At 39.2% G+C, this 27,593-nt stretch overlaps 1 protein-coding gene across 9 annotated transcripts in view; it reads left to right on the top strand.

Annotated features, from left to right (window-relative positions):
- TBC1D1 (TBC1 domain family member 1) overlaps positions 1-27,593 on the top strand; it is a 99,897-nt gene that overhangs the window by 30,530 nt on the left and 41,774 nt on the right. For all 9 annotated transcript variants that reach the window (XM_063157430.1, XM_063157435.1, XM_063157432.1 and 6 more), the window contains 6 exons: positions 17,697-18,230; positions 21,262-21,351; positions 22,350-22,454; positions 23,066-23,198; positions 24,595-24,686; positions 26,291-26,401. In XM_063157430.1, the coding sequence (XP_063013500.1) occupies positions 17,697-18,230; positions 21,262-21,351; positions 22,350-22,454; positions 23,066-23,198; positions 24,595-24,686; positions 26,291-26,401 (1,065 nt within the window). The remainder of the gene's footprint in view (positions 1-17,696; positions 18,231-21,261; positions 21,352-22,349; positions 22,455-23,065; positions 23,199-24,594; positions 24,687-26,290; positions 26,402-27,593) is intronic.

The raw sequence follows: 27,593 nt of genomic DNA, 5'->3' as shown, positions 1-27,593 counted from the left end.
GGGTTAAAAGCGAAGCTGCAGACTTGTTCTACGTTGCTGCGGATCTGCAGAAGGGGAGAGCTGAAATTAAAACTGCTCGGCAGGCCCGATCTTAGTGCCTTTTGAAGTCTAACGCTACTTTTGCACTCTGGGGAATGTGTAACAGCGCTCCCACTGTTTGTTTTGGAGTCTTTTTTTTTTTTTTTCCATGGTTTTTGTCATGCTCTGAGTTTATGAAGAACAATAAGTTGGATTTTAGTGGGACACTAACATGTTTTACTATGACAATGCATGTGTCGTGCTGCCTTCTTCATCTGTGTGTCTAGGGCTTCAGTAGAGTTTTCCACTGTAACTGAAATTACATATGGATGCAAAGCAGTAAAGATGGTTAAAGATCTCTAGAATATAGTTTTGAGCTGGTGTTTAAAAAAATTCGAAAGTAACTGTCATTATGAAGGAGCTGCGAATGATATTCTGTCTCAAGGCACAGTTCAACATGTAGAAAAGGACAAGTGTGTGAAACAGCTGTACGGCAGTCAAGAATTGTAGGTCCCTTGAATAAATTAGCTGGGGGAAAAAACGTATATCTTGAAATTCAGCAGACAGTGTAGGCTGCTAGGCAGACAACACAAAACCTGATTCTCCCTTCTCTGTTGTCAGGTGTAAGTGGTCAGTTGCTTAATTACTTCTGCATCACTCTTCCTGAATATTTAACAGGTGAAATACCTACCCTCAGAAGATACTAAGAGGAAAGTGCTTGATCTGTGACTGTTGCCTTTGTTCAGATTCTCAGATAGAAGGATTTGCTCTATTCTGTTTTGAAAAGATTCTGCTGACTTTTAGACACACCCTGAAAAATGGAAATGTATCCTTCTGTCTTTCCACTTGCCTTTTTCCTCGGGGTGAAGACGTGTTGGGTGGAGCACCTGTAGTGACCTCTCCTGTCGCTCCTCAGGCTCTGTCCCGTGCAGAACCTCACACCCGGATCCCGTGCAGCCTGCAGGAGTGACACCGGCCGATCCCCGTCCCGGCTCTTTTAATGTGCTGGTCTCCTGTACAGGTGGCTGCTGGCAAGGACGGGTGATGCCATTGAGTTCGTGCTTCAAGGATGCCCCCAAGGCATGGCTCATTTCCTTCCCTCCCTGTTCACTTGCCAGCTGGGCAAGGCAGCTGGTCAGAGAGCAGGTGTGGTCGGAGGAGGTCAGAACTTGCAGCACACGGAGCTCGCTGTGCTTTTAGAGAAACAATCTCTTGCACCAACGCACTTCAGAGTGCTTTTAGGAGTACTTTCTGTGCTTTCAAAACTAATTATTTCAGTGCTGGTCCTTCACAACTACTTAGTTTTATTCTTTTGATGGCCATTAATTGTCAGCACTACTTTGGGAGGGAAAGCAAGGCAGTGAGTGTACTGCCTTGATAGAAACATAAAATCAGGCTCTTTAATAGACAAAACTTCCCTGCCTGCCAAAATCTGATCAGTTGTAGGAGCTATTGCTCCTACAAGCTATTGTGGGCTTTCAACACAAATGCAAGCCTTTCCAGTATTTATAAGATGGTGGCCCATTCAAGAACAGGGATGGACTGTAGGAGGAGGAAACTGCCCCCCCTCAAAGGAAAGCTGTCCCCTTGCATCTCTTACTTAAAAATGAGTGACCTTCCACTTAAGTAAGTCACCAGGCCTGCATATATTTACATGTGAAGCAATTTACTCCCATGTGCTATGAAATTGACTTCCCTGGTGTTTGTATAAACATTACCTTTTAATGTATCTTGTTTACACATTTTTATCTGCAGTTGCACCCAGCTTGTCTCTTACCGACACACAGGCTCCTTCAGGGCTGAGTTTTGCAGTGCTGCCAGGCTCAGCCATGGGTCCATTCTGGCCTGGAGGATAAAGCCCCACTTGAGTCACATGTGGATTGACATTGCCCCCATTGGCCATATGGATGCTGGCTGCTGGCCCTGTGTGATGGCTCTGTGGGTAATGAATTCTAAAGAACTTACTTGTTTTACTATCATACAATTATTTAAATAAAAAAGAATAGTTATACCTGTTTTTCCTGCATGGTTTGATACAAAGTCAGACAACTGACTCAAAGGAAACCTGTGACTAAGCACCTGAAAGCAGAGTCTCTTGGAAGTGTAAACTATGTTTGCACTGCTCTGAGTAGAAAATACAGTTTTGTGCTTTGGTAGATACACGAAGACTATTCATATTCCGTTTAGATTACTGAAGTAACTGTTACTAAAAGTAATCTTTGTGGGCTTGAAAAATGTCACAAAAAACACATGCAGAGTTTTAGTGGCAAGCTGACACATTATTAATTCATTAGTAGGAGGTAATAATACAGTGACAAGTGTTACAAATAATTTTATTTCTGTTTCTATAATATTTAATACAGCTTTAGTGAAAAAAGAGATTTGTCTTAGTTCTTTACAAATTGCTTAATTTTATAATGCAAGTTTCTATTCAGAAGCAGCTTTACAGAATTAGAGAACTGATTGCTGAAGAAATTGAAACAGTTCTTAGTGCAAGAAACTGTATTGAAAATTTGAGTAAATGTGTCCTCAGATTCTCAGCTAGCTATGAAATATATATAGTTTGTCTGTCAAGTTACAAAAAAAACCCCACTGTATATAATTTAATAGCTGTGTTAAATTTATTTTGTCTGAAGGATTATAAACCAACAAGGAACCAGTAAAGAAAATAACTAAGATAGAATGCAAAGCAAAGTTACACAATTTAATTCAAGGTTTCTTCTATAATTATTAAGCGAAGCTCCTTCCTGAGGGGAGCTGCAAGTGATAGAGTTTGGTGCTGGAGCTTGAGCCTCACTTATTGCCACCAGCACTGGAAGAAAAGGATGGGTTTACAGTGTAGCTGTCCCCAGCTGGATTGGCTACTCTTGGACCTTGAGTTGAGAAAGCCAATTGTTTGGATTCCTTCTCCTATGAAAATCAGATTTTAGGGTGTATTCACAGTAGATGCTCTGAAATTCCAACAGCAAAACAAGAAGTAAGTTTTAGTTTGGTTTGGGTTTTTTTCAAGGATTTCTGACTCAGAAGGGCCTGTGAGCCTTCCACAGTTTGGGAAGCTCTCAAGCTATCAACAAAGAAAGTTTCTGTCCTATTCAGTGCAGCAAGATGTGGTTACTTGGCTTGTGCCATGAAACATTACTGAAAAAGTAATCATAATAATATTGGACCATGCCAGTTATATTTCTTGTAATACTAATACAGCTTTTTATTCTGTGTTAGAATTGATTTTGCTGCTGTTTTGCCATCATTCCTACTATTCCTATTCTTTGTGTAACAGAGTGCCTAGTAGACCTCTGGAGGAGCATGCATGGGAGTAATGATATACTTCTTAGTTTAGGTCAGAAGCTACAAAAGAAATGAATTTGCCTTCTGCAAAGGAATGAATAGGAATGAGAGGCTAAAAATCATGATGGCCAAGTAACCCCCTCCTGCTTTTTTTTTTTTTTTTTTTTTTTTGTCCTTTTTAAGAGTGTTCTGAAAGGATGATTTTGGCTTTTTTTGCTGGTCTGTTCTAGGGTGTATCACACTCACTTATGAGGATGTTTTGCTCCATTTTAACTTACATGCCTCTTTCTTTTATTCCCCACAGCTTCCAGCAAAGTTGAGCACCTTGGTCATCTTTAATCCCTCAGTGAATGATTTACATTTTAGCCAGACAAATAAAAGTTTTGGTCTCTTAAGGAGCCCTCATAACCAGCCATTTTAAAACAGTCTAGAGCCAAAAAAACTTAAACATTTGTTAAACCTGTCTTACTTTTAAGCTCATCTTACTTATGATAAATTATTTGGGTAGGTGAATAAGTGGCAGTGGTATTCTGTGGGGTGCAACTCCTGTTTGTGCTAGTGCATTTATCCCCGATAACCCTAATTGTAAAGGAATTTGAATACTTGCATACTGTATCAAGAATCAAGTAGTTAATGAGAGCTAGTGCCAGGGAAGAATTGGGAATTGCTGAGGGGGGAAGGCTCAAAAGCCACAGTTTTGCTTGTGGAAGAATCTCCTTGAAGCCATTGACGCTGTGGGTAGGGCTGAAAGGACAGACCCTCGCTTGTCTCCCAGGCTGGGTGCCAGCAGTGGAGCAAAGAGAAAGTGCAGATTTCTGCCAGAACTGTGTTTTGGTGCCCAAGCTTGCACAATGCCCTTGTCAGAGAACACTACATTTCTGCTCAGTGTGATTCTCCAGGTCAGTTTCTGTTGGGGTAAAATGTTGTTGCCCATTGACAGCTTTCAGATAAACGCTGATTATCACCAAACACGGAGCAGTTGAAATGCTCTGCTCTCTGTATGCCAGTCACTCCCGCCCGCCCCCGCGGGGCCCGGCTGATGACTGAGGAATATGCGCTCAGCATTGGAAATGAAGTCAGCCCTGTGGTGAAACCCCTCACTTACTCAGCACTTAAGTTCTCTTTGGAACTATTTGCTTTTATTCTTCATCCTTCCCGTTCCTTTTCTGCCTGCCAGGCTCGAATTGCACCTGCTCTGCTTAGGTGTTCCCCATTTGATGGGAGAGGCTGGAATATGGTTGCTAACATGGCGTTTGTGTGGCTGCACAGGTGTAGCAGGGCAGTGTCCTCTGCATTTGTCAGCTACATTAGGGGTGCTTAGTAAGGAGCAGAGCTTTTCACAGAGAAATTCCTGGCCATGTAGATTGCAGTTTAGCAAGGTTTTTCTCTTGAATCATTTATGCCTTTCTGAATTAATTTCTCATGAGTATCTTCTTTCAGGTTCATGTTGACCTTCAGATTTAACAAGCCAAGCCTGACAAGGTAGCTGAGCTTGCTCTTTTGTACAGGTTCTGTCCTCTGCAATTCAAAACAGAACTTTTAGCCTCTAGTCAAACAGCATTTGTTTTTCTTTGCTGACGGGCACTCTGGAAGTTGGTGCTAGCTGTCTTCATGTGGTTAACATGTTCTGAGCCAACCAGTAGCAAAACTACTAGTAAATCCTGCAGGATTAGGGAAAACCCCAGGTTGTATCAAAGATAGATAATACAACTACGATTTTGTTTGGATTTTTTTCCCATATATACATTTGTCTGCAGCACTGCATTTTAACTTTATTTGCCTTACAATTGATGATTTAAAATACTGTTTCACATCATAGCCTTTTTTTTGAAAGGCTACTGTAATGAAGCAGTCTTCTATGTGTACTAGAGGAAAATTCATGAGAACACCAAAGCACCAGTTCCATTCTGGGTCCCTTAAATAGAAATATCCTTAGGGAAAAGTCAGGTAAAGGAACCTTTATGGTTCCTAACTTCCCATCGTCCTGCATGTAGAAGCTGCAGCATTTCTGAGAAACTTCTCCTTTAAGGAGTTGTTGGAATTTTTTACTGGGCTATCTAATAAAAGCTTTAAATACTTCTAAGAAGTCTTCTGAACCATTTTATTTTAAATTTGAAGGAGCTGAGTTGTGTATGGTGTACAGAGGTTGACTAATGACTTAACAAGTAAATCCTCAATGGACTTATTAAATTATTATTTAATTAATAGAATTACAGCTTGGCTTTTTTTTTTTTTTAATTAGAAGCCTTTTACAGCTCTACTGTTCAAGCTGAAATACTTATGGATGGTAATGACTCAGAGGAAAAACATTCTCAGACTCTGTTTTGGTAGTATTTTACATATCAGTTAAGATACACAAAATATGTCAAGAGATGCTTACTAATTTGTATGGGGAAGTGAGGTAGCAAAGCTGGGAAAAGCAGCCAGAACTTAAAGAGCAGAAGCTGAGGCAGAGGAATGACTTTAACTACTGTGTATTGGTTTTGTCACTGAGTTAACTCTACTGAATTGTATTTGAATTGCTTTCAGTTATTCTTGCTTTTAAATCAAGTTACAATAACAAATCATGAGATGCAATAATGCATAAATATAGAATTTTAATAGGAGTGTTTTCACAGAATAAGCTGAGTTGGAAGGGAGCCACTAGGATGAAGCCCAACTTCCTGGCCCTGCACAAGGCACCCCCAAGAATCACACCACGTGCATCATCCAAATGCTTCTGGAACTCTGTCAGGCTTGGTGCTGTGACCACTTCCCTGAAGAGCCTGTTCAGTGCCCAGCCACCCTCTGGGCTTTTTTGAATATCCAACCTAAACTTCCCTGACACAACTGCAGGCCATTCCTTCACATCCTGTCGCTGGTCATCATAAAGAAGAGATCAGTGTCTGCCCCTCCTCTTCCCCTCAGGAGGAAGCTGTAGACTGCAATGAGGTCTCTCCTCAGCCTTCTTTTCTTGAGGCTGAATCAGCCGAGTGCCCTCAGCCACTCCTCGTACGGCTTCCCCTCAAGGCCCTTCACCATCCTCATCGCTCTCCTTTGTGCACATTCTAACAGCTTTGTACCCTTATTATACTGTGGCACCCAAAACTGTCCCCAGCACTCGAGGTGAGGCTGCCCCAGCCCAGAGCAGAGCAGGACAGTCCCCTCCCTTGCCTGGCTGGCCATGCTGTGCCTGATGCCCCCCAGGACAGGGTTGCCCCTCCTGCCTCCCAGGGCACTGCTGGCTCATGTTCAACTTGTCATGGACCAGGACCCGCAGATCCTTTTCCATGGCACTGCTGTCCAGCATCTCATTCCCCTGTCTGTCTGTACATCCAGGTTTGCCCCATTCCAGGTGCAGCATCTGGCACTTTCCCTTGTTAAACTTCTATATTTGGTGATTGCCCAGTCTCCTAGTTTATTGAGCTTGCTCTGCAGGGCCTCCTCGCCTTTGAGAGGGTCACAGCTCCTCCCAGTTTTCTGTCATCTACAAACTTGCTTAGTATCCATTTTTTAAAGTAAAATCTTTCTGAAAACCATGCGTTTTCTTGCTGAGAAGCAACAGGGAGGTTCAGGCACCTTTTCAGTGGACCTGTTTCAGTGGACTAGTGCATAACAACAGGTTTCTGCTGCCTCTTTTCCCTTGTGCTTTCAAGTTCCCAAAAGGCCAGGCCAGTATTCCTGGATTGGCTGGCCAGGTGCACAAAAGCTGCAGTTCTTAGCCTGGATGAAATCCCCTGTAGGTTGCATGTATGTCAGTAAGTGCTGTATAGCAACATGTTGTTCAAGGGGGGGCTGCTGCTGCTGAGGATGGGTTCTGTGCCTCACTCTGGGAAGTGACTTTCACTTTGAATTGGCCCTAATTTGGTGCTCTGAACCAAATGCCTGTTTGCAGTGAAATGTATCACAAAATGAAGGTTTAGTTCTGTGTAAATGGGTGACAGTTCTGGTGTTTTGAGACATCCCCATAATGTCGTCTGTCACACAAGAAGTGGAATGGGAGAATCCACTCTCAAACACATTCCTGGTTCAAAATAAAATAGTTAAATAATCACACCAGATTATACTTGAGAGTCCAATTAGAGAAGCTGGACAAACAGCATACACGTGGCTTTGGCTGTGTGGCTGTGTGGACACACAGTGGCACAATGGATAGCTCTGATGTAGGAATTAGGGGCCCATCAGGGAATTTTTGCTTTATTGAGATATAGACCTTTTGGCTAGTGCTTAGTGAAAATATCAGGCCTGAAGAGGTTATCTGGAATTTCTGTGCCTTAGACTTCTGTCTGTAACTAACTGAAGAACTGTGAAGAGAGTATAAAAACATTTGTTGCCTTCCATTCTCAGGGCACTGTGTATGTAAGCACACATGTTGATGGTCACATTTTAAAACCAAACTAAACATTATTCTGGAGTATCTGGAAGCTTCTTTCCAACTCAAAAAGTTGCTAGCTTTGGACATGTAATGTTTCTCTTTATACTTTTGCAGCACCATCACTGTAATCAAAAAATGGGGTTTTTTTCCAGGGAAAACCTTTGATATGCAGCTACCAAACAGGATTTTCAGGTACAGATATTGTGTGAAATTGCAGGTTTGGGGAAAACAGGCTGCTTATGCATAGTTGCGCAGGCACACCCCGTGCTACTGAAAATGGCAAAGCTGAGCTAAACTGAACAACTTCTTTCTTTTTCAATGAACCGTTTTGGGGAATTTATGTGTTTATTTCAAGGAGCTATATAGCCAAATGTCTCACTTTTACCAGATCTTAACAGTTGCCTCACTATATTTACTGAACTATTGGTCTGCTGCTGTAGTACCAATGAGGTAGCTCACTGAAGCCGTTGTCATGGAAATTTGGATGGTTGGCACTAAATGTTTCATGCTGGTTTTGTTTCTGTGGAGCTTTTTATAGCTTCTAATCTCCTCAAATGCAAGTCATGGAAAAGAAAATTCGTAGAAGTGCTTTGGAGTTTTAGACAATTATGTACAAGGGGCCTGTCTTTAAAACTGTTGTTACTTACCCAGAACCTGAACCGGTAATATGTTTTGGAATTTCAGATTAGGGTATGTCCCACTGGAATATAACCTACAGTTTATCATTCTGAGAAAGCAACATTTCTGCTTGACATACAGTCATTGAGGGCTGACCAATTGAGACTAAAGCATATTTTTTCGTATGCAAACAGTTCATGCAGCTGATGTGGATTTGTTTATGAAATATGGAATCATATAAAAATTATTTATTGTAGTTTGTTATAATTCCATCAGCATTTTTTCTTCTGTTTTTTTTCCTGTGTCAGCAGAGAAGGATGAAAACTGGTGAACTAACTGCTCTTTTAAGTGAAAGTCAGAGTAGTTTTCATGGGATGTTTAGTCATTACTTTCCCATCCTGCTCTCCTGGGAGCTGACCTGAGGCAGCTGAAATCTGTTACTATATGACAAAGCAGCAAATGTGCTCATCCACAAGCAAATCAGAATTTTGTACCAATCAGGCAGAATGCTGGATAAAGCCGATCAGCTTCTTCGCTCCAGTTCCCCTGGGGCCTTTGTAAGTTTAATTTTCAAGTAAGATTCTTCCAATTAAAAACATCATCTGTCCCTGTGCCGCCCACCAGCAGCCCTAGGAGGAAGGGCTGTGTGGCTGGCTGTTTGCTTTGGAAGTCTGTCAGCTCTGTTGTCAGAGTAAGAGATGGTGTTTTACTCTGCTGCAGATAAAGCTTACACATCATGTCAACCAAAAGCATTCATAGGTTGACTTCCCCCCACTACCTTCCTTTGTGAAAGCATCAAAATACATTTTGAGGGGAGGGAGATTTTGACACACATTTGGGTCAGCTGTCAAAAATGTTATGTCAGAAATAACCTTAGTTGTGGTGAGGATACACATGGAGTTTTCTTCCTTTCTTGATTTGAGTTGGATATTGATTAGAAGGACAGAAGGATTTCAGACTTTTTTTAATTTGTAAAGAAATTATATTCAGTTTTGTTTGTTTTGCTCACCCCTGTTTTGCCAGTTGCACCAATTTTGATAACTGCCAGAAGCCCAGGAACAAAGGAGACCAAGAGAGAGCCTGTGTATGCTATTGTACAAATGAAATTTAATCTGATTAATAATTCATAAAAAAAGTTACTACCTAATTTCCTTTTTAAGTCCTGATATTGCCTTTCAGTTATAAAACACAAATTCTCCACCCTGCCTCAAAAAAAATCAAAACAGAAAAGAACTCTTGTACTGAAAGCTTTGAAATGCCATTGCTGTCTTTTTCCATTTATAGCTATTTAAAGCTATTTAGGCTTCCTTCTGTTTCCCACCCCACAGCCTCCAGCAAAGTCCCAAACCTGTCTCAACCCTGTGAAGGGAGCTGCTTGCAGTTCCATCTTGCACCTCTCCCAGAAAAAAGGATTTCATCTCTGTTGATAATGAATGAGCACAGATATTTCTAGGCATTGCTTTACAACAGATATTGCCTCGTCGTTCAGTACTCACCTTATAAAATGTGAGCCAGGAACTCTGTAGGTATGAACAGCAACTAGACCAGACTAGAAATACTGTTTTCATTTGTGAAATTGTGTGAAAAGAAACCTTTGAAACAAAATATGGAGAAAATACTTCTGAAGATGTTAATGCCTTATTTGAAATATCTTTTCATTTATTTCACAGTTGTTCCATGTAAGTTTGTGGTACTGAATGGAGGAGCTGATAAAACTGTGCAGGATGAAAATAAATGGTTGTTATTGTAAGGACAGAAAGGACTGGGCAAATATGAATTAGTGAACACTATGTAATAAGCACACCAAGTGTATGGCAGAGTATACCTGTATTCTTCCCAAAAGCACACCTTGTGGGAACAGCCCCTTCTGAACCAGTCAGGTGGTGTTGCATTTGGAGGTATTCTAAACACACATTTTGCCAACTGCAGTTTGCTTTTGGGTCATGCATTTTCATGGGGAAGGGTCTAAAAGTAAGAAGCAATCTAGGACATGGAAGTTTATTCATGGAGAGTAGCCAGCTTTTTTTGTATTACAGGCTTCAAATAAGGTATGCCTTAAAAGCACGTGTAAGAAACTAAGAAACCCTTTAAGTGTATCAGCAACATGATGCATCTCTCCTGAGGAGAAAGCACCATCACAAACAGAGCAGTCCAACTTCAATAGAGTACTGAGTACACTTAAGTTCTACTTCTGAGCTTGTTTACAATACTCCATCAACAGATTCTGCAAATACTGGTTTGTTGTTCTTTTTTTTTTCCAAAAGGAAAGAAAACCTTTATGTGCCTCTTTAAATTACATGGAGTGCTCTCAAACTCACATGATTTTGCAAAAAGTATGCTCTTTTCTGTCTGGCTGAGGAATCATGAGGAATGTTCTCAGGCTGAGATTTGCCTGTGATATTAAAAGGAATGTGATATTGTGAAAGTGGCATACAGTACTCATGACATCAATCTGCAGTACTTTAGCAATATTCTGGAGCTAGCACTTGATGTGTGTGGGAAGTCTATCCTCTTTACAGTTCTTCATGATAATATGTAAACTGTAAAGAGTATGTGTTGGCTACATGGAGCTCCATTCTTCAGCCTACTGTGCTTACTGTGTCAGTCATCTCAGACAATGCTAGTGGCATTTATCCTCTCATCCAGGTCAAAAAGAACTAGATTTAAACAGAGAGCTCTCTTCTGCCCCACACAGAATATCCTCTGAATTTTAGTGCAGATTCATCAGCTTTTTAAAGCATCCCTGCAAAATTTGAGTCTTAGCCTTATCACCCTCACTTATCCCTTTCTCTGTATAATGCCCATTCAAACTTTACTAAGGAAACCATGCCCACAAATAAATATGTGTATGACTCTTCTTCCTTTCATGGGCCCATGGTGATACTCAGCTGTTGAATTCTCCCTTATTAAGGCTGAAACAACACCTTTGTCTTGCTTTTTGTGGGTTTCACAGCCCTTCCTAAGTAACACACCTGCACTGTGGTTATTCCTGCTGGCTGTTACCCTGGCTACCCCTCTCATCCCTCTGGCTGTGCTCCAACTTGTTCTCCTTTTCAAAGGACATTGATGAGTTCCCTGGTTAAGTGAGACACCCAGTGCATCTTATGCACTATAGAGAGAAATGTGCTGGACCAATGTGTGTGGCTGGTGAAGCTGCTAAGAGTGGCACAGTTTATAGCTGATTTATGAGCAGTGAGGATACAGCAGCAAAATTTTGGTTCATATGTGTTGAGAAGTGAAGTCATGGAGTAAGGGTGACTTGTCTCTCTGTGCACCTGCCAGTCTGAAGTACTTGGGGAGCTGTTGGTAAGAATGTAACTTTAGTTTTACCCCTGGTGCACTTGCTATGCACAGAATTGATAGGAGCTTGCAAGGACAGTCATCAGCCAGGGCTGGAAGAGCTGTGAACTCTGTTGTTCCTTGAATTAAATCTGGGTTTGAAAGTGGTTTTGTGGGAGGAATAAAAATCAAATAAAATCTGTTTATTAAGGGTCAATGGGTTAAAATGTTTTAAAATGAGAATTGAAGTTAATGACTGGAAAAAGTCAGGGAGGTGTAGGAGACTGTAGACCAGTCTCTAAGCAAGATAACAGAAGAAGAAAAAGCATGTGAAGACACTTGAGATAAGACCTGAATATAAAAAGCCTTTCACTGAAATAGAAATGAACTGCAAAGTTTATAACTCTTTTCTACCTTGAATTTTTGCTAATGTCAGAGACTAAGAAAATTTTGTCTTGGTGTTCCTATGTGGACTTAGCTGTATGTGACCCCCAGCATCTCATCAAAGTTTGGAGTTGTATCTAACTTGGACGTTTGCCTTGCTTTATGTGGGAGACTGCACCATCAGAGGTCACTTCCAAATTAAGTAATTCTGTAATTTTGGAAGGAGAAATTTTGCAGTATCTCAATTGAAAAGAAGAAGAATATCTGTAAACTATATTAGTTAAAATGCTTTTGGTTTAAAAATGCCAAACTTCAAATCCTATGAGTGGAGAAAAGTGTTTGAGAAGTCAGTTGACCACTACTGTGGGTTAAGGAGTGGTAAGGGCAGGAAATGCTGATCTGCATTGATTTCTGGACAGTTATTTTGCCACCAGTGTGCTGAAAACAGACCAGCTGCTTTTTATTACATATCAAGCTACTGAAATAAAAACTTTTATGCAGTCTTTTTAAAAATGCAAGTAAATAATGTGCTATGTTACCTTTTATCTGTGTTGCTTACAAAACAACATGTTTAAAAACAATATGTTTAAAAAATTATTTTAATTTCTTCATTCTACTGCTTTTACAAATATTCCATGATTGTAAATAACTTAGAGGTGACAGAAATATTGCTATCTGTCCTGATACAAATAGAGAGCTTCTCCCATGACATAGCTTCTCCCATAAATAGCTGTGTACCCTATCTTTTCTATAGTAATACTCTCTACTAAAATCAAGAAGGAAAGATACTAACAGCAAACAGCATTAGATTTCTTGACATATTTTATTGAGCCTGCTCTATTGATCAGGAAAGGAAAGCAAATAAAAGCACTTAAAAATAATTCTGATGTCCTCTCTTGCTTGAGTAAGCTAGCAAAATTCCATCAAAACATCTACTTGTTTCAAGAGTTTTGTGAAAGATTTTCAAGGCTTTGTTCTAGCTGGGGTGGTATGAGACCTTCTGTCTGAGGTTCAGCCTAAGAATCTGACCCTAATGTTTTTCAGTCTCCAGCAGTTTCTGGAGTCTGTTGCATAAGACCAGTTCCTGTCAGCACAGGTCTGGCTTAGGTTAAACAAAACCCCCTATGTCCTTGAAATCGTTGAGCTGGTGCTTGAGCCTTATGCAGAGACCGGTAGGTATAAATAGGTGGATTTGTACTGCAGGTATAAACATTGCATAGCATCTAGAATAATAAATTATCCCACTTTTTTCTTTTTTCTCCTAGTCCTCCTAGCTGATGTGTTAGCAGTTCTTTTCTGTGGCACGTTTTGCTTTTTTAGCTACAATGTATAATAGAAACTAATCTTTTTTTTTTTTTGGTCTGGTCTTATTTACCAAAAGTCAGCTGTTGCATTTAGCTGTTACTGTGCTCTGTTCATTAAAATATTTTCTAACTCTTTCTTACATCTACTGACAGGATAAAGACCTTGACCTCTTACATGCTTGTATGTAAACTTTCAGGGTGACTGCTAGTTTCAAGGGGTAAAAATGCAACTGCAATTTATGTGAGGGGGAAGAGCTGTTCTTTGTTCTTCAGATGCAGCAAACCCATGCATGCTTAAAAATTACTGCCCTTTGTATTTATTTGGTGCATGGCATAGAAGCTGTAGCTATTTGTCTTGTAACTGAGTAACATGCACTAGGAAGTCCTAGGTGTTGGTTTGTATTTTGCTTGAATAGCCACAAGCCAAGTCACAAGAATACTCAGCATTTCAGTTCCCTGCTTTGTCTCTGCAAAGTAAACATTTTCATTATAGCAGAAATAATGTGGTCTGCTCTAAAAAAACCCACAAGTCCAGTGTTATTTTTAATGGTTATAGATACATGATCTTTTTCTGTATCTAATTCAGACACTCTAAACCTTTTCCCTAGTACATTTCATTTGTGTCTTCTGTTCAGCAGGTGTATTTGGCCTGAGGTGATAAGAAGGTAATGCTGTGTTTGGTAAAGGTTCATTGTTGCTTACACTGATGTTCTGTACATAGTTTTGTGGGTTTGGGGAAATAATTTTAGGTCAGCAGCAGTGGTTTTTCTGACTACAGAAATAATCTTTATCCACTAATTATATATTTGTATTAATAAACAAGTCAGAAAACACTTAAGAATAGAAGTAGGCTAGAAAAGAGTATTTCCATGGCAGGAAGAAATCCTAACTGTGTGTAACAATCTTTTCCCACTGTCTTAGCAAGTTCAGATTAGAAGGCACAGTTACCAGTAGGCATGTATAAAAGCAGTTGGTCTCTAAATCCCCAGGGTGACAGAGGGTGGCCCCTCAGGAGGCCATCTAGTTCAGCCCCCTGCTCAAACCAGGGTCACCCAGAGCAGGCTGCTCAGCCCATGTCCAGTCAGAGTTTGCTTATCCACAAGGATGGAGACTCTGCAATCGCTCTGGGCAACCTATGCCAGCTTGTAATTAAGTTACCTTTGTAATTAAACAAAAAAGATAAATATCTTGTGTATATAATATATCTTATGTAAACATATTGTGTATCTAATTCTTGTGTTCAGAAAGAGCCCACAGCCTTTAAAAGACTCCCGGCAACATTAACTTAATTCAGGAGCAATTTCATCCTTGCTGCTTTTTGATATAAATTGAAGAGCCATAAAACCTGATTCTGTTTACATCCTAATTAATTTTTGGTGGTTTGCAAGAGATGTGGTTACTGATCACCCAGTGGCATGTTGCTTAATCTGGAAATGTTCCAGCTGTGCTTAATAAACATTTGCCAAGATAAAGCCTATATCTTTATTCTAGTAACCTGAAATAATTATTTTTAACTACTGTTTACTTCATGTTTATTTACTAAGCATCCAGGCCTGTTCACTTGGAGAGCCAGTGTCAGAGGATACAGAGGGCAAGTGGATTGTTCATTTTCCATACTTGCATAAAAAGTCTGGAGTGGTACAGGTAGATAAAAAGAGCACAAATCTTGATTAGGCAAAGAGCAGTTCCAGGGCAATAAGTATTTTGGATTTGTATTTTTATTCATCATGGAACTTGTCTTTACTAATAAAAATAGATAAATGTTTAACATACATAAGTATCGCAGGAAAGTGAGGTGATGATCTGCTGCTTCTGTTGCTTCTACATCAATTGCCTAATCATAAGTAATAAAATTTTATTAGCAGGCTGAAAATTTTTTTAGGTCTGTAAGTGAGAACAGAAGAGTCTGTGTTTTTTAGTGAGTGTAGCACGGAAGCCAGCTGTTACTTATCAATGACATGATTCAAGCCCTAGCATGTGTGAAAATAAATAAATAAATACTCCCCTTGATTTTTCATCAAGAGGCCTGCTTGGTCTCCTCAGACACAAAGTTTATTAACTACTGCAAAGTCCTTCTGTGTGATGTAGTGTCTTTCCCTAAGCACTGTCTGTATATAAAATATAGCCATAGTTGAATGGCTATATTTTGTCAGTATTATTGACAATATTTTGAATGGCTATTTTGTCAATGTTCAATGTGTTTGTTAACAAAAAACATTGAAGAAGTTAAATTCAGTAAGTGCATAGATGTGCTGGATCCCTAATGCCTTGTCAGGGCTTTAGCTCAGCTGTAACCCTTACAGCACCTGCACTGCTGGAAACTGTCCTTACAGTCATTGAGGTGTGTATAGCTGGGGAAGCTTAACTGTGGTTGAGATAGTGATCCTCTTTTGGAAGCTGATGTTCCTGGCTTTACCAAATTAAGCAGAGTTCAGAATATGCCTCAGTCCTTTGCTGCTGCCTCTGCAGCCTCAGCAAAAGTGGAGGTGGGATTGCTGGTCTCTGCATGTATCCTGGGCAGCTCAGTAGCAAAATTGCCCATGGCCGGTGAGTCCAGACACTCCCACAAGAGTAAAACATGTTTATTAAAAATTGCTAAAGCAGTTGCAGCTTCAAATGTGAGTTGAATGAAGTTTTACATTTTACTGTAATTCTGATATGTTATGCCACTCAGAATTGTTTCTGTGAAGGAGTGTTGAGTAAATAAAACTGAGGTAGACCTTAAACTCACTGTAGAGCAAATGCATATTGTTTAAGGTACTAAAGATTTGTTATACCCTCAATGTTGTTCTTGCATATGATGAAGTTCAGCACAAAGCTGCCTGAGCCCAAGGCTTTCTGACTGGTTTGTGACATATCAGAGAATGGACTTAAAAATTCCTGATCCTGCTTTTCTTGCCCATTTTTCCCTATTGTCTTTGCTGAAAGATTAGCTAATGACTCATGCCTTGTGCTGAAGGGTGAAGTAATGCTTCCTGAGTTCCTATTTTGTAATGTGTTACTGTTTTAAATCCACCTGCTATATGCATGTGAATATCTATGTATCTCTCTCTCTCTCTTTATCTATCTACCTACCTACCTGCCTATCTATCCGTATCTTTATCTTTGTTTCTTTGTCTATAAAAGGAATAATATTGAGGTCTTCATGAGCACCCAGAATATTCATTCAATTTTCACAGTTCAGATTTTTTTCCCCTCAAAGTCCTTTGCTGTTTCCTCAGTTGGTTTATGCACATTACTGCATTATGATTAAGCAATAGATAACCATAAAAATGTCTGAAAAAAAACAGAGGCCAGGTCTCCAAAATATTCTTTAGGTTTAGAGATGCCTTTTCTCATAGGGGAGGTGGTTCTTCTGGGCTGCTAATTTAGTCTGACATTCCTGGACTTCCTTCTGTACTATCTGCAACCAAAAATTTGTAAGTAAAGTGAGTTCCAGTTGATGCTTGACAGGGGAAATCTGTTTTGTCAGGAAATTAGCACAGTTTGCGTGGATTTTTCTCAAACTAAATTTGGTAAATAAAACTGGCAGAATTAGCAGTTGTAATCATAGATGGTGGCTTCACACGTTTCGTTACCGCAGGAGCAGCACAGACTGCAGAAGGACCTTAATCTCCTGGGTCAGTCAAAGCAGAGTGGTGTAACCAAGCACTGGCCTCACAGCAGCTTAGCAGAGAGCATATGCCTATCACTACCATATCAGCAGCTGAGACCGTTTACTGTCCCTCATGTGTCACATGGCAGTTTGGGTTCTAATTACAACATCTGTGATCTGTAGCAGACTGCTGTCTCATACAGTTGCCCTGCAAGTCATACTGTATGTGAGGTAATAATATTTAAAAGTGTCATCTAGGATAGTAGAATAAAAATGAACATGTAAAATAATGAATATAGTTATTAAAAAATACAGCTCTTTACATTTTAAAAAACCCCACCAAACTGCCATAACAATGTAATATGCTATTATGAAGGGGAAAGCAAATTTGCAAGAGACTCATTAACCTACATGACATGAGTGTTTGAGTAAGAGAAGGGAGTGAAAAATAACAGATTAAATAACTTTACCAATTAATTAGTCCATGGCTCCTTGTATACTTTTTGAAGTACTTTTATCTTTCATTTTGGGTTGGAATGTGTCACATTATAAAGGTTGCTTCAGTGGCAAAAGTTTTACTGAAGATGAGAAGAGCATTGCAAGGGATAAAGTTCTTTTGACAAAGTGTTGATGATGATGAACTCCTGGCAAGGAGACAAATGAGAAATTCCTCTTCTCACTGTTTAACTGCTGAAATGTGTCTCTTTAATAAATGCAAGATCACTTCAACTCGTCTTTTATTTTTGAAACTAAATCAAAGTATCCTTCCAGGAAAATCACAACAGGGAGCCTCTTAATTTTGCAATTTGTTTGTCATAAAATACCAGATGCTAATGTGAATTTTTTCCCCCTCTTATAGGTGCCTGAGATTATAAGCTCTATTCGACAAGCTGGAAAAATTGCCCGTCAAGAAGAGTTTCAGAATAATCTCTCAGATGTTGAAGACCCTTTTACCAAAAAGTTTGAGGTGCTCTTCTGTGGACGGGTAACAGTAGCACATAAAAATGCACCTCCAGCACTCATAGATGAATGCATTGAGAAATTCAATCGTGCAAGTTGTACAAAAAATTCAGATTTCAGCTCATCATCCCAGCAACATGAAACTGCCAATAACTTTGGAGGTTTCTCTTTCAGCAGCAAATTGCGGTCTGTGTTCCAGCCCTTGGTCAATGAAGAGGAGGAAAAAAGGCCAATTAGAAAATCTTTTTCTCAACCTGGACTTCGTTCCTTTGCTTTTAAGAAGGATTTCCAAGAGGGAAGCCTTAGGAGTAACAGCTTTGTCAGGTCTTTTGAAGAAGATGCAATTTCACTGAACCTAAAAAGTCAGCTCATCTATGGACACAGTGTTGTGCAGCCAACTGACATTGCAGAAAACCGGACTATGTTGTTTACGGTAAAGCAAGATTTGCAGCTTCGGGTGGCGTTTTCACATCTTGGAGTTTGGAGTGGCAGACACCAAAGCAGATGTTCTGACAGATGGCAGTTACTTCTTTGATAACTTAATTGCAATTACCAAAGCTTAACTTAAACTTGCCTGTTTCTCTGGAGAGCATTACTTGTTAGTGAGAATTGGCTTACATATTCTAAATAAGTTTATATTAAATAGTTTAAAACAGTACTACCTGAAACCTTGGGCTTCTAAAGAAAGCTTTTAGAAAGTTACTGCAAGTTAGTAGGTAGCTGTGCAATTGCAGAATGCAATTACACTAGCTAGTAACTTCAGAAATAAATTTCCAGGGAAATGAATTATCTGTAACTAGAGCAGAAGGACCAAACCATGACTGAGAGCTAGTAGACTTTGTCCCATGATAAGCAGTGTAATTGATGAAGGTGCTCCTGCTGCCAGCATGTTTGTGTAAAGATGAAGTAGTAGTGGAATAGCTTCCTATGCTGCTCCACACGTGTTTCCACTCCTGCCCTGCTTTGGTGTGGTTAGCAATGCCCTTGCCTTGATAGGTGAGCAGCAAAACTCTTTTCTAAGAACTGAGAAGCAGGTAAGGAATGTGGTATTTGCTCCTCTTACAATCCTCATGATGGTAAGCTATATTTTACTTAGCTTGTGTATTCTGAGCATAATACAAACCTGGAGCTGATTCTGCAAAGACTGACTCTCCTAAGGTCATCTTGGATCCATCAGCTGCTGTTGGAGCTGGGCATTCTTAAGGCCAGTAATAGAGTGTGTGCAATTACAGGGCTTTTAAAGCAGGGAAAGAAAATCCTTGAGGAGGATTGCCACTGTGTTATATCTGTAAAAAGTAGCATGAAGAAAATGTCGTAGTCAGCTCTACCTGAATTAAAGCTTCTGTTTGGTTGTGGCAGGCTGACATCAAACAGTGAGTGCAAGAAGGTGGAGAGATGTTTCTTCCCTAGTAAAAAGAAAGCCATCCATGTTCACCTTCTTCCCCTGAGCATGTATTTCACATAGAAAATACAGTACCCTTTGTAATAATAATGCCTAATTTTAAATAAATCGTTACTCCATTATTGATTCATGGCACATATTTTAGAAATAGAGAGATTATAGTTGGGCTGGGTAGGTCCAGATGCTCTTACTCCAGTGAGTGAATTTTTAATTTATATTAAATAGATGCGGCAGTTCTCAAAGACACCTGCAGCTTCAGTCTGAATATAATGCCAGTCACCTGCTGGCAGCCACATTTCAGAATTGTGAGGGTTTGCTGATCTGGCTTTGTGTCTTGGGTTGCTTTCTGTCCTTTCTGTCTGGGAAAATATTGTTTAGTATGCACAGCTGTATTCTTTTTCTATTCAGCCAGTCTAAATTCAGCTGAATATAAGGAAGTGAAGTAACTCTAGTTTGTGCCTTCAGTATCCACAGGCAGCAGCTGATGGCAGAGCTGAGTTTGTTGGTTGCCTTTCCCCAGTGTTCAGCAGGTTCTGAGTCAGGGAATGCAGGCAGCATGGTTGGGTCTCATCAGTTTGTGTGTGGCTACATACGGAGTGCTTTCAAGTAGCTTAGTATCCAGAGGAAAAAAATGGTTGGTATATTCTCACTTATTTAGTTGGATTTTGCCCAGGATTGAAGCAAAGGTTGGTTGATGCATGAGGTGTGAAAAATACTCTGATTAATTATCTGGCAGCTCTCCTCACTTGATTCAAACAGTCCTGATTTTCATGTCTTCTTCCTGAAGAACTGCTTTTCTAGCCAGTTTCTCAGGATTTGAGGAGGGGGTACTTTTAGGTTTTTCTCCTGGCTGTGCATATTGAGGGGGAGGGGGAGGAGATTAGTTGGTTTGGATTTTTTCCTCTTGTTCAGTTGACTTCAAATGATCACTACTGCCCAAGGGCCAAATGTGAAAGAATTATGTGAAACTGAGCAATGAGAAGGAGCCTCTTGCTGCAGGGAGGGGAAGACAGCAGCAATCAGGAGGCTGCTGAGTAGGTGTTGGGAGGAATAGCCCCATCAACAGATGCAAGATCAGCCCCAGGGACTAAATAAGGAAACCAGCAGGCATCTGGGGAGAACCATTGTGAGTGGCTGAAGTGAAAGAAGAGGTAGAAGGAATGCACAGGGCCATTTTTAGACATACAGAGGTGGCACATCTGACACAATCTATTCACACATGAGATTTGTCCCTTCCCATTTCTTAAGAAAGTACAGTTACATTGGTGCTGCTGATGGTTTTGTGTGCTTCTTTTGGGATTTGGTACTTTGATTTGATTGAGGCAGGTTTCTCCAAGTCATACTCATGAGTGGATCCAAATTCTGCCTGCCTTCCTAAAATCTGAGAGTTGTTTTTAGCATTCTCTGACATGCTATAAAAATATGAGGAATTTAATTTTTTTTGTTACTATCTTACAAAGATGTTGCCAGAAGTTGAAAAAATGAAAACAGTAGTTTCACCATAAAAATGCCCTTTGCCCATCAATACTTAGCATCATCTTTTGATTGTACTAATGGCCTACAGATTAAATTACATTAGAAAATATACTCCAGTAAATTCATTTGTATAGTTTTTGAGTTAAGTGCCATAAATAAATAAAGCAAGCTCACAAAAATTATTAGGTAGACTACAGAAAGAAGTACACGCTTGGCTTTAAATTTTAAAGCAGTCTCATTAAGTAGCTTCTGTGACTGTGGTACATTCCAAGACTGCAGAAAATAGGAAGAGGGAGTGTGAGTGTATTTCTCTCAGTGCAAAGCAGGTTACTTGTGATACAATATTGCTATCATCTGTTTAAACATTATTTTCTTGTCTCATTAAACCTCAGTGCCATAATGTGCAGAGCTCTCAATGCCAAATCAGTGTTGTTTCAGTATTCTTTCTGGTAGTAATATGCTAATTGGTATAAATATACAGGTAGAAAAAAAATTTGGATCTGTATTCAGGAAACATTTTATAGTGGGACAAAAAGAAGTGTAATGTTACTTTTTAGCATCTTGCAATTTATTTTGCTCTTTTTAGATTGGCCAGTCTGAAGTTTACCTTATCAGTCCTGACACAAAAAAAGTCGCAATTGAGAAAAGCTTTAAAGAAATATCCTTTTGTTCTCAGGTAAGATTGTAGGGTATTCTTTTTATCTTTTTTTGTTGTTTAAATATTCTCTACTTGTGAATGCTCTTGTAATCCTCTCTCCTTGCACTCCGCATGGATTCTCTCAACAGCAATTTCAGTGATTGCTATTTTAAAGCTGCTAATTAATCAGTAATTTTATAAGACCATTATTCTTCTTTCATGCTTTGCATTGTGATTGCTGAGATGAAGACTCACTCCTGTGTGCAGTGGATGACTAACGTTAGCTACAAGGAACACGCTGGTCAGGAGCACACTCTTGTTTGAGATTGCAGTGAGCATGATTCACGGTTGTGCAAATCTTGGGATCTCTGAGCCATATTTTTCAAGAAGTGAGAATGAAAGGAGAAAAATTATATGGAAGAGTTATCTGAAAAATACTTTAAAAAAATATTTTCTTTTCAAGAATATAAGTTACATGCGTTTAAATGAGGACAGTCCTCTGCAATGCAGAGGTAGTATATGTCACGCACTGTGGGCAGGTATGTGTCAGAGACTCCTCACTCGCTCCTAATCCCTGTTCTTTTTGCCACAGAGCTTGTTTCTCTGTCCTTCTGCCTGAGATTTTTTTGGTTTCTTTTGTAGGTTTTGTTTTCCACGAATTAATTTGTTTTTTAATTTGACGATTGCAGCTTTCATCACTAAACGTGCAGGCACATATTCTGAAAATTTCAGAGTAAAGTACATTTTTAATAGAATTTATTAATCTCTGGGTCTGCAGTATGGGTCTTTTATAATTCATCCATAAAAAACAAAATGAAAAATAAAACAATGTCTGACTTAATTGAAATTAAAGATTCATGAAGTATTAGGTTCTATAACAGGATAGAATTTTAATGCCCAGATGTCTTTAATGTAGCTCTAACAGAGATAAGTGACCTATATGTAATGCTATTTTGTTCTTTTCTTCCTGAAAGAAATACAGGTACAGAACATTGAAAGTAGGTATGGCTGTTTCATTGCTGTTGTTTCTTTCCTAGGGAATTAGACATGTGGATCACTTTGGGTTCATCTGCAGAGAGTCTTCAGAAAATGGAGGCTTCCACTTTGTTTGCTATGTGTTTCAGTGTACAGATGAAGCACTGGTAAGTGAAAGAAAAGAATAGCCAAATAGAATATTAGACCCTAAATGTCTTCTATTGCTCTATGGTCTGTATTTTGCTGAATGTCATCAAATCTTATTCCACTCAGAAATACAAAAATGTAACTAATATAGCTGTCTGCAAGAGACCTTTTCATTTGTTTTGAGGGCAGAAGTAAAAATCCTCTTTAAAATCCACTAAATCTTCATTTCACAAACTAAGTTAGACCTTATGCTTCTTTTTTGGGGAGAGTTTTCTCTTAGGCCACCTGTTCTGAAAGTCAGCACTACACTCCTGTACTCTAAGTAAGACCAGTGCATAACAACTGCAGTAAGCTTTTTGAGCATAGACAAGAAAGGGGTTTGAGACAGAGGGTAGGATCTTTCATTAGACCACAGTAATAAAATTGTGTGGTCTGGAAGATACATGAGTTCATGGTGAGTTTTATTGTGCTTATGTGTTTGTGCACAGAACCAACATACGAAGAGCTTGGGTTTTTAGTCATAAGCACATTCCCAAGCAAGGGCAGTATTATTCTAAAAGACTGTTGTGTTTGTGTTAAGGAAAACAGTGGAAGAGTGAAATTCTGTTCTTCTTAATGCTGTTCTTTTCAGGTTGATGAAATCATGATGACATTGAAACAGGCTTTCACTGTGGCTGCTGTGCAACAGAATTCCAAGGCACAGCCCCAGCTCTGTGAAGGGTGTCCTATGCAAAATTTGCATAAACTCTGCGAAAAGATAGAAGGTGAGGTTTAAAGAATTTTCTGGTTGAATATTTTTTGTGGCAGTTTCATTGGGGGACAGTATGTAAAAGCCTAAGGAAATTAGTGCTTAAAAAGAGCTTGGGATTTGGGGTGTAAAGTTGAGAGCCAGGTACTTTTATTTAGAGGGCTGTGATATCAGGTTTTCTGTGAAGTAAGAAGAATTTTCTAACAAGAGGTAAGCTCCTTTATTGTGTTTTAGCTGAACTTTTAAAATCTGTTTCTGAGTGTAAACATTAGCAAGTTGCCGCTTGTTTGGCTCTATTAGCCCAATAAATGCAGAAGCCTGTAGATAAGGAACCTCTGATGGGTAGAAGCTGCAATAGCTATGACCTGCTGTCCTATTGAGTACACTTAGATACTGGGATTATGCTATCACTAAGCAGGAACTGAACAGTATGCTTTTAATATCTGTGTTTGTCTGCTCCTTCATGGAAATGCAGAAATTAGAATTGTAGTTGTTACCCGAAACAGATGTTCAAGTCATAAAAAATCTCTTTATGTTTTAGCAAATTTTACTGTTATTTTGTTAATTTAAGTGATGCTTGGGGTGAATAGAGGGCAACAGCAGCTTGTCAGATCACGTGGCAGTGACTTGTTGGACTAAAACCTGCCTAATTTGATGAAACTGGACAACTTCCAAAACTACTTTCACTCTATTTTGGCTTTCAGCTAGCTGTGATTTTTGGGAAGCTTTTTAAAGGCCAATGTCCCTTAATGCCTTCAATTGTGCCATCCTGTTAATCGTATCATCTGCTTCTGAAGGAGATATTCCATGATCAGAAACTGAAGTGCACAATACTGTTGATGGTTTGCTGTTTTTCCACAGAAAATAGAGGAAAGAAATTTAATCCAGGAAGAGAACAAAAAAAAATAATCTGAATGAAAGGGTAGTCTGCTTTAGACTGTCAATAAATGTTTTCATCAAAAGGCAAAGTAACACCTTCACTAACAAGCAATAAATTTACTTGTTTTCAGAAGGGCCCACAACATAGAAATTAGAGAAAATGAAAGGGAATTCTGTTTATACCATAAACAATATCCAAGCAGCACTGCACGAAACATCAGCAAAACAGTCTGCTAAAATGCAGTAGATTGTGGGTTTATTTTTTCTCATAATGGAGTCTTCAGCTAGGAGTATAATCCTGGTCTGTGCTCAGTAAATCTCCTCATTGCAGAGTTCATGTCCCTCATTTTAAAGGCATGAGTTAGTAGTAGCTTCAAATTAACCTAGAGTTCTTTCTAATGCCCTCTTATGAAATCATGGAATGGGCCAGCTCAAATTGAAAGCTTTGGCTTAAACTGTCAGCATATTTATGTGATTGATTAATTCTGAAAAATTTGACCCTCTAATTTGTTCATTTTTGTTCCTCTTGGTAGGGTTGCCCTCTTCTAAGACTAAACTGGAACTACAAAAGCATCTAACCACACTAAATAACCAGGAACAGGCCTCTGTTTTTGAAGAGGTTCAGGTAAGCTTTGTTTCCTACAAGACTTTAAAGCAGCTGGTGATTTTGCTAACATCTGTGTAAAACACAAAAGTCATTTTAATTTTTTGTGAATCATTCATTTTTTTACGTAACAGACTGTTAGCCAGCTTGTGCTTTAATTTCAGTTGTTTTTTTAGAGCTGTTAAAAACTTAGTTTTTGATGTAAATTACTGTTTTACTAATTTTTCTTCCCCTAATACTCCTTGCTTTCCATGGAGCTGTTGCCTTCTCATTGAGTAAAACTGAACACATTTTTTATGGGTGAAGGCAATAATGTGTACTGTGAGGACATTGAAACTGTTACTTGGACCAAAACAAATTTCTGTAATATTCCCAGATGAGAAAATTTCTTGCCTAAAGTTTATCCTAGATCTTAATTCTTGTCAAACTAACTAAAGAAGTTAAACTTTCTATCTCCTTAATTAAATCTATTTTAGGACCGAGGAAAGCATAGCTGGATTTAAAATAGATGATGTAGATTGTAGGAAATGTCATTGGGATTGAAACACTGTTGAAGATTAAGAAATGTCAGACTTTTTAAAAAGTAATGTTTCCTTCCTCTCCTGAGTCATTTCAGTCTCTTTGTGTGTTTCCACGTGGCAGTTTATCACTCAGTACCAAATTTGAAGTTACTCTGTGGAACCAATTCCATAAGCTGAGTAATTTCTTAGCACAGGGCAGCTAGCAGCACTGTTGCCTTTTAGTGTTCCGCACACAGTCTAAAGCTTCTTTCTAGTAGTCACAGGAAACTGTTAATTGCTTCTGGTGAGGGTCTGCAAAGCATTAACTTGGTAAAACTAAGGGTAAAGTACAAATCTCCTGCCCATCTTTCTCAGCTAACTTTTTCAGTTGGACAGCCTGGAATGTTGCATTCTTGCAGATCCATGTATTGTTACCATGATTCACATTTTTAGGTAACTGTCTTCCTGTGGTACTTTTATTACTCTAATGTGCTACCTTGGCATTGATTCATACTGTATCCTCTGCATTATATCAGCAGGCTTAAGGCAGCATATGTTTTTCTAAAGTTAAGTTTCTGGGATTAAATTCTCTAATAAATTGTTTTAAAATCTTCTCTTACAATAATTGAGATTGAAATAAAATGCAGCATAGATAAATAGGTTCACCTGTTGCACTAATTTAAAAAAGACCTATGTCATTTCCCAAAACCTAAATGCCCAGTGTGAAGGATTTCTAGAGGTGTTGTGAATCCTATCTCTAGGACAGTGCTCCATGTGTGCTACAAACTCAGAACTACAGTGATTCAGTTTTCTTTATATCAAAAAAAAATAGGCAAAAATCTTTTTAAAGTCTTTATTTGCTTGTGGCAGTTCAATATCTGTACAGTTGTCTTCTGTCTTAGGTGTAAATTCTGTTGTGTATGAAGTGAGGTCAAGTGTTTTTGTGGCTGTATTAGTACTTTGTCTGGGACACTGGTGTCCTCTGGTGGACTGGAGCAGTAGCACTAACAGACTAAATTTGTTCCTACATTCATGATTTATTACAGTGACAAATGAAAAGTGTAAACATTTGCAAACTGTTACACAAATGTATAATTACTGTGCTTGTGGTGTTCTCAATTACAGAAATTAAGACCTCGAAATGAACAAAAAGAGAATGAGCTGATTATCTCTCTTTTGAGAAACATGTATGAAGAAAAACAGAAGGACCATGTTCATATTGGAGAAGCAAAACAGGTAAGTTTAATAATTCAATTTTAGTTCATATAAGGAGAAGCTGTGGGGGTACCAGTTGTTGGTTTCTCTGGGTGTGAATTGAAGGCACTTGAGACGGTTGTTAGTTCATGTTCAGACTCAGGTGTTGATTATCTCTTATCAGTAAAACAGTCTCACAACTGTGTGTTCAGCAGCTTTTCACCAGAAGGCATAAAATGCCAACAATCTCTTGTTACAAGGTCTTTTAAGACTAAACTGTCCAATTAAGAACTGACCTAGATTATTTTCCCTTTTAACCCAATAACTGATCCCAAAGACCCTGCAATGTGGACTTTTCTGCCCAATTACAAAATGCCACCCAAACCCATGAAGAAGAAGGAAGAAGAAGCATGAAGAAGAAACCCAGGACGATGACACCCTGTGCCCTCCATCTTGCTTCTATCCAGAACATACTAAAAATACCAAAACCTAAATTTCTCACCAAGTGATACACGTACACTACTCTCTATAATCTATTTCACACTTTTGTGGATTCTAGTCTATCTTGAAGTCTAGGAAGCTTTCTCCATGAATGAGGGTCAAAGTCAGTGCTCCCCTGGGGGTGAGGGCACCCCAGAGCAGACAGAGAAATATTCCCAGTGCCCTGGTTTTCCACAAGAAGCCAGGAAAAAAATTTTCCGTTCAATTTTTATGTCTTTCCAAAGGCAAATTTGCATCACTTGCAATTTGAAACTTCAGTGTGTAAGCAGTGGTGAATACTGGGTTTGCTTATGCTTCATAAACTATTGTCATGTAACAAAACAGATATCTCAAATTTTGAGGGTCCCTGGTACAGTCTGATTTCAGGCCTAGGAGACAGGGGTGCAAACAAGACAGACTACTAAACTGTTTATTGATTCTCTCTGCAAAGAAAATTCAATATATGTGAGAGAATGTATAATGAATTTGTGATTGCTGTCACCTCATCTGTGGTATTTGCCATCTTGCTGACTCATCAGTGTTGAGTCAGTGTAATGACACCACATTGGATTTGGTCATAAAGCCTATTACATTTACTCAGGACTGAAAGTTTGACTTGTGTGCAAACAACCATTTGAAGTGGCCTTAGGATGATGAGGATTGCTGCAGAAACAGCAGCAGAGACTCTTATCCATGTCCAAAGAGATGAGCTACCTTTTATTCTCTATCAGAGAATAAATTAGCCAGTGCTGTT

This window comes from Melospiza melodia, chromosome 5 (assembly GCF_035770615.1).
Source record: "Melospiza melodia melodia isolate bMelMel2 chromosome 5, bMelMel2.pri, whole genome shotgun sequence".
Classification (NCBI taxonomy): domain Eukaryota; kingdom Metazoa; phylum Chordata; class Aves; order Passeriformes; family Passerellidae; genus Melospiza; species Melospiza melodia.
This window is presented reverse-complemented; position numbering and strand designations above follow the sequence as displayed.